This window comes from Corvus kubaryi, unplaced genomic scaffold, assembly GCF_017639235.1.
Source record: "Corvus kubaryi isolate FWS band 111438036 unplaced genomic scaffold, C.kubaryi_AGA036_p1.0 129, whole genome shotgun sequence".
Classification (NCBI taxonomy): domain Eukaryota; kingdom Metazoa; phylum Chordata; class Aves; order Passeriformes; family Corvidae; genus Corvus; species Corvus kubaryi.
Genome location: NW_024580664.1, coordinates 1547998 through 1562248, shown reverse-complemented (window position 1 = coordinate 1562248; position 14251 = coordinate 1547998). Strand labels below are relative to the sequence as shown.

At 35.6% G+C, this 14251-nt stretch overlaps 1 protein-coding gene across 1 annotated transcript in view; it reads right to left on the bottom strand.

The window, feature by feature from the left end:
* CFAP54 (cilia and flagella associated protein 54) overlaps positions 1-14251 on the bottom strand; it is a 107165-nt gene that overhangs the window by 84776 nt on the left and 8138 nt on the right. The window contains exons 3-14 of the mRNA XM_042026159.1: positions 13144-13290; positions 11230-11401; positions 9115-9173; positions 7656-7799; positions 7122-7235; positions 6925-7020; positions 6193-6391; positions 5036-5110; positions 4026-4138; positions 3747-3915; positions 3031-3116; positions 954-1088 (exon numbers count right to left, since the gene is read on the bottom strand). Coding sequence (XP_041882093.1) covers positions 954-1088; positions 3031-3116; positions 3747-3915; positions 4026-4138; positions 5036-5110; positions 6193-6391; positions 6925-7020; positions 7122-7235; positions 7656-7799; positions 9115-9173; positions 11230-11401; positions 13144-13290 — 1509 coding nt within the window. The remainder of the gene's footprint in view (positions 1-953; positions 1089-3030; positions 3117-3746; positions 3916-4025; positions 4139-5035; positions 5111-6192; positions 6392-6924; positions 7021-7121; positions 7236-7655; positions 7800-9114; positions 9174-11229; positions 11402-13143; positions 13291-14251) is intronic.

The window sequence follows — 14251 nt, the reverse complement described above, 5'->3', positions numbered from 1 at the left end:
TATTACAGAGGTAGACAGGGTTTTGCACTCAAAATTGTTTAAAAATATTCACAAGCATGCACACAATTCCTTTCCTGGATCTGGCTTCTTTTTTTGAATGTCACCAGACTAAGATGCTGAATTTACACTGCTCCATAGCTCCTGTTCCTTCAGACATCAGACTTTTTTTATTTTAGAATATTATTATTCCTGCATTCCTTTTGCAAGGGCTTATGAATGTTCTACAGCCATAACTTTCACACCTTGCTCTAGTGCAGTAAGCCTTCCAGTAGATTTGATTACATGGCTCTCATTTATCTCCATATCTTCCCACTTAAACTCAGAATAAAAGAGACCCAAATGCTACTGTTGTACATACAGAGGAAAATAACTATACACTACCTTCTGGGGAACCTCTGAACAGTTTTACTTTATAGGGTCACAAAAATAACTCCTCCAGAAACTGTTTGGTTAGCATCAACTGGTAGCCCAGAGAACCCATTTCACCCAGAGCCTCTCTCACAGGATAAATTCAAGGTAAGGCTGTGACTCTATCCAGTGGGCTGAACACTATTGACTCCCACCTCCCTTGTCTTCAGCTGTCAGGTTTTTGCCACTTTGCTCAACCGATCTAGGGAACTTTCTTGAAATATCAAAAAATTTATATTTTCTGCCACAACATCCCAAATTCTTATATCATGCCCAAATGTTTTCACTAATTTAGCTTCTCACCACCATGGCCCACTGGCAGAGTGAGGGTTACTTTACTGCAAAAAAACTAAGAGATATTTTGATACTGGCACACGTGAGCACAGTGTGTTCAGAGTGTATATGCAAGTCGTATTTTTGGTGAAGAAGATTTATCTGCATTTTACCATAAGAAAAGGTACTTAGACTGGATACCAGTATTTTACTGGCTTTTCTATAACAGACTGCATTCACATTAAGAGAAATATATTATAATGAAGGACTACTTGGTAAGCTTCATGTTTGTGGATATATTCTAAGCAGTCACTTCCACTCGCTTGGATTTGCTGAAGTTCCATTTTACACTTCTGCCACAAACACATTACTACATCAACAAGTATTTCTTTGTCAGGATGGACATTCTGGAAAGAAAAAAACAATATAAATGTGGAAATGGGTAGGCATATAAACACACAATAACCCAGTACATAAATAGTCTCAACATTTTTCAACACAAGCCAATAAAATATGTCGCTTTCTTGTAAGGGATGACAACATTTTGAAAGTTTTAGAAATACCTTTAAAAAATTATTTCTGGTAAACCACCCAAGCTTTACTTTTCTCAACAATATAAGTGCATTTGGAGGTTTGGGGAGTTTATTTCCTTTTTTTATTGACAAGCTCTTAAAGGTAACACAGAAAATGAAATCAGTGAGATGAAAATTACATGGGAGCAAATTAACTATGATGCTGTAATAATTAATACATTCTGGAGAAATTTTATTTTTATTACAGTATTTAAATATTTGCAGAAGAAAATCTAAATTAATAGTTTCATTTTGCTTGACAGAGTACTTCTATGGGCTGTTGGTGCATCTGAGATGATGAAGCACTGAAAAACAAACAACTAGAACAAAATTTGGAGTGAAATATCTAAGAACTGAAAGAAATGTTAAACCCTATCTGCATCTTGCAGAGATAATAACTAACAAATTCAAAACTCTCGTCAGTTAACCTCTTAATTAACACATTTTAAAAGGCAATAGAGTTCCATCTATGTGTTAAACACATTCTGAACAATGAGTAAGGATCAGTACACATCTTTATCACCATTTATAGCAGAGTTGAACTAGTATCTCAGGTGCAGTGAAACCTGATATATCCACACTACCTATATTCTCATATATGCTTGAGTTAAGATTTCAGGGATATGGATAATAAAACTGGGGGGGGGGGGGAAGTAAATCAAAATTACTTTTGCCACTGGTTTGGTGGCAGCAAGCTGCAAGATTGCCTCAGCCATATATCACATAACTTCACCATCAGTGAATGTTCTGTTAACCAGGGGTGAATTTGTCTTTCTTCCCTGGACAGATCAGGTATCAAGGAGATGTGCGGGGAAGTGTAGAAGAACCAGTAGAGTTTAAATCCAAGTAATTGCCTCCATACAGAGGTCACATTAAAAACTGACAAATCATGCTATCTAAAGGTATCTGTGGGGTACCTCACAGGCAAGCTATTTTGACTAAATATACTACACTAAAGCTAAAAATGTTTGTGCTCCAGTTACATGCAAATTGTGGCAATATTCAAATTATATCTAAAATAAATTTTGCAGTTAGGATATATGCCATGTTAGCAGAACAGATTTTTTCTAGGGAAACTTTTTCATTAGTCTTTTTGATCACAAACTATTTTAATGCAAGTGCTAGTAGTGGAGACACTGCACCATAATTTTTTCCCCTCTCAGTAGCACATTAAGGGGAAACCTCAGTTTGAGCAAGTGGTTACTCTGGGAATAAACCATCGGATACATAATGGGATTAATTCCATAGTAGAGACTTCAGCACAGAGTCCCACTCTCATTGGTTTTGTTGTTGCTGCTGCTTGTTTGGGCTTTTTGCAGCGAGAATTTACCTTAAAGTGCAGACATAGTGCACTTTAAGGTAAATTTACCTTAAAGTGCAGCTATTAAAAAGGCATTATCATTTCTTAGGGTAACTGGCCCCATTTCTATAAATATTGCAGAAGTGTTTTCCACAGCTGACCCCACTTAAATCTAGCATATGTAAGGAAATTCAATCTCTGCTTGATTAGCTGATACTTGCAATCAGCCCTATGGTCTTCTAAATAGATTTAATATCTATTAAACAGTTTTAAAGTAGCCTTATTACATAGCATTTTAAAAAATGAAACTATTTGTTTTAATCACAAACTGATAACATTTCATAAGTGCATTTTTTTCACTTTTTATATTCTTGCAATTTGTTAATCATGTAACTGATTCCTTTGATCTTCAATTATATGCATTCAGCACAGATTAAGTGATCCACTGAAAAGAAATGTGTCTAATTCTGTTATTACCTGCTCAGATGTAGAGATACAGGAAAGCACTGTCGTTGCCAAAATCACAAGATCATGAAAAGGATCTCCATGCTTTAACGATTGCTCTACATTCAACATTTATAAAAAATGGGGGAAAAAAGGAAAGGCAAGACATACCTAATTTAAAACTTAAGTTTGAAAATATCTGACTTACTAATATAAGCCAGCAGATAACAGTCTAAGAAACAGTAAATTCAGAGGGGAACAGATAATTCCAAGTTTATTCCTTTACGTGAAAAGTGAGCAATTCTATTTTTAGGAAACAGAAAGTTTTCAAGATATATTCAGGTTTTTTGATTGTCATAGAATTAAACTGCAGTTGCTCTAACAAGTTTTTCTTTCTTCTATGTAAAGAAATCTTGCATAAATTAAGTATAAGAACAGACAAAGAAAACCCTCAAAAATCTGTTTCACTTTTTTCCTGAAAACTTTTCTGAAAACATTCAATAATTTTACATCTTCAGTTATAACCTGACACATGTTTAACACACATCATGCATTTCCCATTTAGGGAAATGGTATAAAGGCATATTTTGGCAAATGAAAACTGGAAAACATAGGTGGCATTTTCTCAATCACTACTTTGTCGTAGACTACGGCATGAACCATATTACATAGTTTTTAAATAATCAACAAAACCTCTTGCTGCAAAAATATTTGAAATTCAGACACAACTATAACTGAACAACACTCACTTCTAATTGTTTGCGTCTTTTCAGAACCTTGAGGTGTGCTGCCTTCTTTGCTACTATCGTCAATAACAGAAAAACAACATTCAAATTTTCCTGGGAATACTACAGGTTGCATCAATGTAAGAAGTTTGAGTTCTATTTCAGCTTTCTTCCATGTTGGGTCATCTTGAGCCTAATTGAGAGGAAAAAAAACATAGAAATTAGTCTTTAAAATACGTATTTTGAATACTCCCTACCATCATAGGAAAAGACTAAAGAATGTCTCAATCACATCCAGATTACCTGAAGAAAATTGTCAACAAATTCAAGAGCAGAATAAAACACGTCCCACTCTTCATAGCTGAAAGCTAATTTTACAAATTTCACAGCAGCATCTCCAGACACACCTTTTTCTCCTGCAGTGATGACAAAAATATTTTCTCTGTTTTATATATATGTATTCAGAATTTTTTTAAGTCTGATTTTTTTTATTTTAAAAATTTGGGTATTGATAAATACAAAGATAAATCTCTATGTGTTTCTGAATAGTCAGCATAATCTTGAAGGATGCTTTAATAACCTTAAAAGAAACAATAGCTTTACCTTTTCACAGTAATGTCTATGCTTACATGCTGCTTTAATGATGTATCTGCAGCCATAGAATCATAAAGGTTTGAAAAGACCTCCAAGATCATCAAATCCAAACTCTTAACAAATACCACCATGCCCACTTAACCATATCACAGTGTCTTGTTACATTCAAAAGAGGCTCTACATTACTGATATTAACATATCTGTGTAGAGAATACCAAGGATCTAGTCCTTGCTGTTGCAGGAAGAGCTTAAATCTGGGATCATCCTATAATGACTCTTACCATCAGAAATTTATTTTAAAAATTGCATAGAAACACATACAATTCTTTCAAGACAGGTAAACATCTCTCATTACTGTGTCAGAAAATGCTCATGTACACATAGGGAGCCTATTTCCTCACTCTTGAAGTTTATCCAAACCACAGTAAGGCAGAAAATGGACTTCCTGGTCCTTGGAACTCTCAGCAAGTGTTTTAGCTAATATATTCAGCAGTGTTCTGCAGTTCTAACAATATGCCACAGTTTCTGTCATGAGCTGGAAGGGACCCCACAAGGATCACCAAAGTCCAGCTCCTGGCCCTGCACAAGAACCATTACAAGAGGACACCATTTGGCAGACTCTTTATGTATTGAACTCTTAGTAACAAGAAAATTAACTCTGCTTACTGAGCATTTGTATCACTGGGTAAAAAATGCTTTGAAATTCAAAGCTATCTTACCTGTTAGCATCAACTGCAGAAGAGTAGATGATGGATTAATTATACCAAAATGCTTGGTGCCACTGCTCTCTCCGCCTTCAATACAGACAACTTGTTAAATAAATTTATAATCTATTTGACTTGTTATGTTCTATTTAGCCAGTAATCATATGAAGAAAATATCATTCTGAAGAGTACTTAGTCTTTACATATCCTTTTACTGACAAAATATGTCTATATCCAGAACTATATTCAGCCCAGAGCCCAGCAAAAGAAAACTGCGGAAGGAACCATCAAGTCCAGTGTTTTTCGCAAGTTTTTAAATTTAACTCTGAATGGATTTTTTAAAAAAAATAGAATACACCAAACACCATGGTATTTTGACCTTGCCTGGCTTCCTGACCCCCATGCGGCTGCTCTATCACTCACACTTTGCAACAGGACAGGGAGAGACAGGGAGAGAAAATGAGATGGGAAGCTCATGGCTGGGATAATGCCAATTAAGTAAGAAAACAAAGCTGTGACTGCAAACAAAGTACAAAAGGGAATTTATTCACTATTTCCCATAGGTGGGCAGATACCCAGTCACCTTCTGGAAAGCAAGGCTTCCAGATGTGTAGCAGTTGCTTGGGAAATCCCCCCATCCTCTCCCTTGGCTACAGGTGTAGTTGCTGACCTGGATGGGTTTTGGTGTGGGTTAGCTGTCTGGTGAGTTCAGGTCAGCTGTGCCAGCTACATCCTCTCCCAGCCCCCTGCCCACCGCCAGCCTAGTGGCCTTTGGGGAGAGGAGGGTTGGAGAGACAGCCTTGAGGCTGTGCAAGAACTGCTCAGCAGTAGCGAAAACACTGGTGTGTTAACAGCATTGTTTTAGCCATATATACATGGCACAGCACAGCCTGTAAAGGCTGCTACAGAGAAAGTGAACTCCAACTTGCTTAGAAAATATATGCATGAACTACTGCAGATGTTTCCTGATTATAATAGACCATGGAGATCAACCCAGATTTTTATCTTCTCTTTTATGAAGATATGCAAGACTACCTGCTTTTAAGGTGCTACTGTTATAAATTAAATATATACCTTCAGGCACAGTCTTCTTTTTTAATACAAAAGAAAAAATAAAATGGAGGTCTGGGCTCCTCACCAACAACACCATTTTGGCTTCTTTAAGCTGTTACCTGAGAGGATTTCTAGACCTGCAGAAAAAAGCTCAGAAGTGACATCACGAATTGCAATTTCATCAGGAACAGGTGGATGAGGGGGCAATAGACTCCTGCTACTATCAGACAGTGCTTCCAGGATGGCAAGGAACTGAGCTGCAGCACCATCGAACATTTCCACCAGCAGCCGCTCGGTAGAGGTGCGAGGCCACGACAACTAAGTAAGAAAAGGTAATTTAAGCCCTGTGACATCTAAACCGACTTGCAATAAAGCAAAATTTTCTTCAAAACATTTCTCCATTAGAAAGTAAGTACACGTTCAAAACAGGAAATAACTACTGTAAAATATATTGCTGTTATTAATGTCATGCTTCAGAGGCATAGCAAAGCCTCATGCTAAGTGGGTACAGTACTTAGGAAGACTAATAATTTCATAGCAACCAGACACACTGCTGCATGGTATTTCACTTCAAAAATAATACAATAGAAACTATGAGGGAGAGTATTAAAGCCATGTAGTTTAAAGCCATGCAGATCTCTCCTGATAATTTTCTAAAGTAATAATTAGTACATCTTCCCTTCTTTCAAGCTTGTTCTGAGTTTTGTTAATAAATTCTGTTAACTATGAAATTGAAAGAATAAAGCTTTCTGCTTGAGTACAGTACCATGCATATTTTGAAGAATTATATCATATTTTCATCACATGACAAAATAAAGGAAGAGAAGTATTATGCAAAATGTTAGACTTACATCTACTGCTTTTCTTGGGTTAAGTTTTGACTCACGTCGAGTGTTCGACTTTCTTCTGGATTCATATACTGCTCTCTTGAAAATCATCACTGACATCTGGCACAAAGAAAAAAGTAAGTCAATAACTATGTGATGTGTTCTGTTCATAGAGATTGTAACTACTCTGCCTTTTTATAATGAATCGCAGGATGTGATACCTTTAGAGTGGCCTCTCTAAAAATCTTCTGTGTCTCTGTATTTTCCAGAGAAGAACTGGTATTTTCTAATCGCCTCAATTCGTCAATTTTAATCAAACCACGGCGAGCAAATATCTGCCCAAAGAATTTAAAAAAATAAAAAAGATACTCTGTGTTCATATTCTGTATGTTGATATTTAATTTTAGAATAATACTATTCTTGAATTTATACAACTGCAAAGAGCTCCAATGAAAGCCAGATCCTGAACAATTGAAAAGGAAAGCAAAACTTTTGCAAAACACCTTTTGTATATAGGCATGGGAGCTGGCCAGTGTTTCATGCTAGAAGTCTGTGACTGTGAGTATATTACAAAGTGTTGTTGCATTTGAGTTGATTACACATTTACACGTTGAGACACATCTCCACTTTGCAGCAAAAATTTTGAATATGGACAGAACTCTAAGTACATATTATCTGATAATAAGTAGGAATATTTAAATAAATATTTCCCATTTGATTGCATCTGAAATGCCACAGAAGATAAATCAGGATACCTCTCCATGAATGCCAGCTTGACAATCAAAATAACACTGAGAAACTGCTGTATACAGGGTGGCTCTCCATGTCAAATAATGCACAGATAAGAGCGGAATGGATGATTCCATACATACACTGGCCCACAGTAAGTATTCCAGGACCTGTATTGAAGAAATCTAATTTCAAAATGAATGCATTTTAACCTACATAAATATACTTACTATTACTAAAGGACAAAGACCTCACCTGGTAGAACAAAATGAAAGGTGGGGGGGGGAATCACAGAAATTGTATTAATTTTTAACATGTTTTATTGAATAAAAAGCATTCCTCCTGCATATTGTTGGTTTTTTTCTATCTTAAACTGTGGTCAAGCACTATATTTTAGCCTCCAAGCTACCTTAACCATGCCAGTTCACTATAATCTTGCCACCAGACAGAGGTCCTGCCCTTCTCTCTTATCCGCTCTTATCTTGAGACTTACACCTCTCTTTTCTGGCAGCTCCAGTGATCAGTTTTCAACAGGATCAGCAAGCTTATTTGGGATGCAATGGAGTCTGTCTTCTGCAGTGAAAGCCTGTGCTTACATTAATTCATACCCATGGAACCGGACTTATGGCCCCTAACTTGCAGGGCAACATAGTCATTGCAGTAATCTAATTATAATAATTAGTCCTACTCCATCGAATGAATAGTATCTGTACCTTCCTTTTCTTTGGGTCAGCTGTTCCCTGAGGTACATAAAATGTGCACAACTTTAGTCCTAAATTAAGTCAATATACAAATTTTTTTTTAGTCTGGATTTCAAGAATCTGAAATACTGATGATCAATTCCTCTGTTTCCTGTAGAGAGGAAACTTGAATATGTTAAAGGAGGTGCTAAATCACTTCTGTTTTTAATAGAAGATGTTCAAAGGTAAAAAACTTTTCCTGCTCAGTGGAAGATTAATAAAACAACGCATAAGAAAATATACTGTATTAAGGCTAATTCAAATTCTGTTCAAGTTTTAGGAGAAAAGAATAAAGCTAAGAAACAAAAACTACTTTCAGAAAGAAAAAGGAGGGAGCAAAGGCCAGGTTATTTTTATCAAGTATTTACAACTAAAACCCTAGCCACCAGGTGTCAGCACATTTCCACATTTTAAGAAACAAAAGACCAATTCTTGGGACATACCTAGATGTGCAAAATAAAGCACCTGGAATCCTCTGAAACAGCCTAACATATGGCACTTCAGTGTCCAGCAAGACATTATGCTGGGCTTCATTCCACAGCTGAGGAAGGAGCAGACTCAGGAAGGCATGAGGGCTTAGAAATCAACCACTTTGAAACACAGACTTTTAATTTCCTTGTGAAAAAGTACTACTATTGACAATGTCAGTGAAATTGAAAAGTCAGGGTACAGTGTTATGCAAAACACAGGTGCATTCTCTAAACTTCTGCAAATTTTTCAACCCCTTCTATTTATTTTGCCCTACCTTAGCAGACTGACCCATCATCATCAAATGTCTGCATATGGTGTAAATATGGATAGCACCTGCAAAAAAAACCTAAAATAAATAAACAGGAAAGTTCTATAATCCTACATGAAATTTGTTATGCTAAGCAACTCAATCTTATTATTATTATCTGGGCTGTTACTTCCAGAGAAAAACAATTTAATGACTTTTCATTAAACGAATGAAAAACTAATGATTTTTCTCTAACAACTTCTGATTTAGAGAAGATGAAGCCATTAAATTCTTCTGCAATATTAGTTTCAAAAATACCTACACAGTGGAGCAGTATAATGTATGAATGAAATGTTAAGAATTTACTGTATCAAATTTTTACTAAGTAACTCATAGAAAAACAAATCTTAATTTCATCCCCAAATGCTAGGCTCTTTAAAACAAAATACTACCTCTCCTCACAGACCTTACCTTACATGATTCTTTTAGTCCATCATAACACTGTCCTGGCAGACACCACCAATACTACGTGATATTAAGTATGATAAGTGACATGAAGAAAATTGAAAGCGAGTAGAGTTTTCAAGAGCATCAAAATGACTTAGAAATAAAAACCTGTCAAAAATTTACTTGACTTAAGCAATGTCATCAAATTTTCAAAAATCAGTCCTAGAAGTATAAAAGAAAGACACTGCAATTCTGGGAGACAAAAAAAAAAAAAAAGCCTATTCTTCTGTCTGTATGAATGTTCAGAAAGGGACACCTGTGGCAGCGGGAGGCATCACAATGTCAACTGTCATAGCTAGAAGGGTGTTATTATCCCAATAAGCTCGAATGGAGCAAGTATTAGGAAGATTTCTTTTTATCAGTCAAATGTGTAATGAGGCACAAAATCTATTGTCTGAAATTGCAGAAAAATGCTCAGGAACTGGGGAAAATCTGAGAAAATCCTACTTCTAATTACAGTAGATTATTGGCTAGGATTGGTACAGAGACCTGTCCCACACACAGGCAGTGGGATGTAAGAATGGCAGGTGAGTATATTTTAATTTTAATTCTTCTCAAACACACCTCAAATGTAGGGACTGAGGGCAACAGCAGTCCCGGCAAAACAAAAGGATAAGAGTTTTGACCAATCATAGCTCAGAGAAAGTGTACATTTTTCAAAATGAAATTAAGAACATATTATCTCCTCAATTTATATTGCAACAATTGCCCATGGTAATTGGTTGGTTAGAGCGTGGTGCTAATAATGCCAAATTCAATCCCTGTATGAGCCATTCAAGAATTGGACTTGATGATCCTTGCGCGTCCCTTCCACCTCAGAATAGTCTGTGATTCTGTGAAATTCATGCTCATCTGTTTACTTTTGACTAAATAACATTGCCTTGCAAAGCAAAAATATACTGTTGTTGTTCCTGAAATTAAAATCTTGATAAATTATTCTCTGTGTATCTACTTTGCAGAAGTTCCATTCTTTTCTCAATTTTTTCCTAATTCAAGCATTTACAAGCAACACCCTAAAATCTTACATAGGGATTAAAATTCTTAAATGCCATACAGTATTTTTTAGAATAGTTTTATTAACAACTCCTCCCTTCAAAATACTTTCAAAAATACAAAGATGTAACAGCAGACAATAATTTTCTACTCTTAGAGCTGCAATCCGCTTTTCAAAAAAACTAAAAAAAACCCAAAACAACAAGCAAACAAAAAACCATCAAACCAAACCAAAACCACAACAAAAAACCAACCACCAACCAAAAAAACCCCAAGACATAATGAACTCATCAAAACAAACATTTTATTGATAGAAAAATCTTGAGGGTTTTTTTTTGCTAATCAGGATTCACTCCAAAAATGTCCTTACTTTTGATTTTATTAGTATATTCTTAAGCAGTTATGATGAAAAAGCTGATGCTTCTACAACAGTCCACCTGAAAAGGCACACTGTGGAAATTTTAATTTTAAAATCCCTTCTACTTGAAAAAACAAAAAAATTACAAAAAAAACCCCCGACTGTGATTGAAGACTAAGTAGAGATTTATTCATGACCCTTAGGTTGACCTCAAGGAGCATGTATAAAAGTTTCCCTTCACAGCTTTGCTTAGCAAAGAAATGGAAATGGAAAGCCTGAGGTACCATTGTAGATAAGCCAACACAAATTCTCCTGAGGTAGAGCCACTTGCATAGTGAGTCGTAAGGAGGTCAAGACACTGAGACAAGTCTGCAGGGACTCTTGATTCTGAAGATTTCTGTCACTGCTGAAAACCATCTGATAAATGCAAACATTTCTTGCTTGCAAAGCATGGAACTAAAACACATAGAAATATAAATAAAGTTAATTAAAATATAAGCATATGTCTGTTCATGTCAGCGAAGTACAACAAAATGGTGAGTAGGAAAAGATTAAGCATACCAGAAAAAAAATCAGCATGACATTGAACTTTTCTACACTTCTCCATCTATATCACCAACATCTTATTTCTACTCTCATCTGTTACTTTTCTCTTCCACAGACAGATTTTTCCTTCTCTTCCTTGTAATACCTAATGTAATGTGACCTCAGTCATGCCTGGAGTACAGCATCAGCTGAACAAACAACATGTGAGAAAATGAGCTAAGTGGGACACAACCAGTCAGTACCTATCAATCTCTCAGAAGCCTTCTAACCTGATAACATTTGAAATTAAATCTTTTTTTGTAGTTAATTCACTGAAACTGGAGGTTTCTATCCCTGAAACTCCATTTCTATGATTTTCTTAGTGTTTCATTAAAAAAAAAAGGTAACTGTGGAAACATGGCCAAAAACTTTACATCTAAAGCCTTTAGATGTAATGATTTGAGACATTATCATTTTCCATTTCCAATTGTAGGGATCATTGCCAAACTAGATTCCATATCTGAAAATTTAGGGATATCTCAGTCTGTAAAGTCTAAGTTACAAAACAGGCATTTTGGTATAGACTTGCAATAACATTTGGCACTAGCATTGGTTCAAGGTCTAGGTAGACCAACAGCATCTCTGGAACTTCAAATTTATTTACAAAACTTTTAAAAATTCATTAACATACTCTTTGATCATAGTCTTTCTAGGAAGCTAAATCATATTTTAAAAACAAAAAACATAATACAAACCAAGTATCTCTTCTATCATGACATCTGCTTCCAGCTTTTAAGCAGTCTGCTTTCTTCTCTTCACTAAACGCCTATTTACACCCTAACCCTGACTCGAGGATATGAATTTGATTAGCTCAATATACAGGAGCTGCCTACCATTTCTGTTCATTGCTCTTGATCACAGAGTAACTTGCATTAGTTAATTCAAAATACCCAACAAAGTATGAAAAAGTAGAGCTTCTCAGCAAATAACTGCTTAAGGTAAAATCTAATATATTTTTTGCATTCCCCCTATATCAACTGAAATACTTTCTTCAACGTCACTCAGCTCCCTAGAGCTTAAAGCACTTAGAAAACTATTCAGCATTCTGCCCTCTTTGTTCATAGTGAGCAAATAAGCTGTGAAAAACATAATATCGCATTTTTAACTGCCATGACCTTTCATTACAAGTCGTACTTCCCACACTTATGGTACAAAATACAGGAGAACATTTTAATTGTCTTGCACTCTGCCTGGTTCTTAGATCATCCAATACAGAAATTTCCAAAATTGCAGGATATTTATCAAATTTTGCCCACATCCTGATTCTGACAGTGGATAATAGCAACTATTTCAGAGCAAAAACTGCTGTAAGCAGTTACAGAACACCGCATTCAGAGAAAACTGCTTTTTTAACACTATGTTGATGGTGGTTGGCTTCTGTCACAAAAGCATTAAGCACTTATACCCTCTTAAAAATATACACCAACTCCAGATGTTCGTATCATACATATGATCATTAAATCTCAATGCAATTTATATCAACAAACTATTAAAGATTAGTCAATGTTAATATATAATTCATAGTAAGTACATTTGTGGAGGATACATTGGGCTACTTACTTTGAATCTGTAAATGTCTTTAACCAGAAAAATTTTAAAAACCCACAACCTACCGTAAGTGCTGCATTTTTGTCTCTGAAACCATTTGGGAAAAAGGCAGATTTAAAGCGATGTGCATCATCCATGACATCATCAAGGTTTACAGAAACGAACTGCTGAAGGTATCTTTCATAGCACTGCAGAAGTGCCAACTTATACTCCTGAAAAACGGATCATATGTTCTTTTTATTGTTTGCATATTACATTTCTATTTCTATAAAACATGTTATTTTTTTATAATCTTTATATAGCAAAGTATCAATGTGAAAGAGCAACCAGAAGTAAAGCACTATAGTTTCATACAAATATCCAGCAATGCAGTGTGAACACTCAGCACATGAAAGGCTGAAATACTTGAAAAAAATTACTTGTGCTTTACAAGTTTTAGTGAGTTTTGTTTACTCTAATCATAAATACGACATATCAGAGAACAATTATAAAGCAGGGTCCTGGGCTAACATAACAAACTCAAAGAGTTGCTGGAATATTCTGCGGCTTTGCAACAGTAATGACAATGATACTACACTTTAGAAAAAAGTACTCCATAATGCAGAACTTTACTAGCAATATATAGACATAATCATTTCTCTCTTCCTTGTTTCCATGTTGTCAAAGCTTTTTCTTTTTTTTTAAGCAGAGAGGAAGAGTAAGATGCACTAAAAAAGACTGAAACAAGTGAAGACTGGAATTTAAATATGGCCAAGAAATCAGCATTAATAGACCAGAAATTGCCACTGGGTCTTTAAGAGGATGTTGAGCCTCATGTCTCATTCCAAACAGAGCTCCCCAGCAGCCTGTCGAACCACTCTAAAATCATGCTGACTCTATGGTTCAGCTCTGACTCAGATCTGGAAGTGACATTTACTGAATCATCACCACCACTTCCTGCAGCAAGGATTACGTTTAGGTTTCTCTACCAACTTCACTAATTCTAGAACACACACAAAATACATTCTTGAGGAAAAAGTAACTAATTTCTGCTGGTAAAAATGATCCTTTAATATCTAATCACATAGAATTCTTATTTTCTTGCACTCCCTTCTTTTTTTCAATATAAATTCCTTCCACCACAGTGACACCTTAAATTTTTAATCATCTGAGGAGTCCAGCTCACATGGCCCT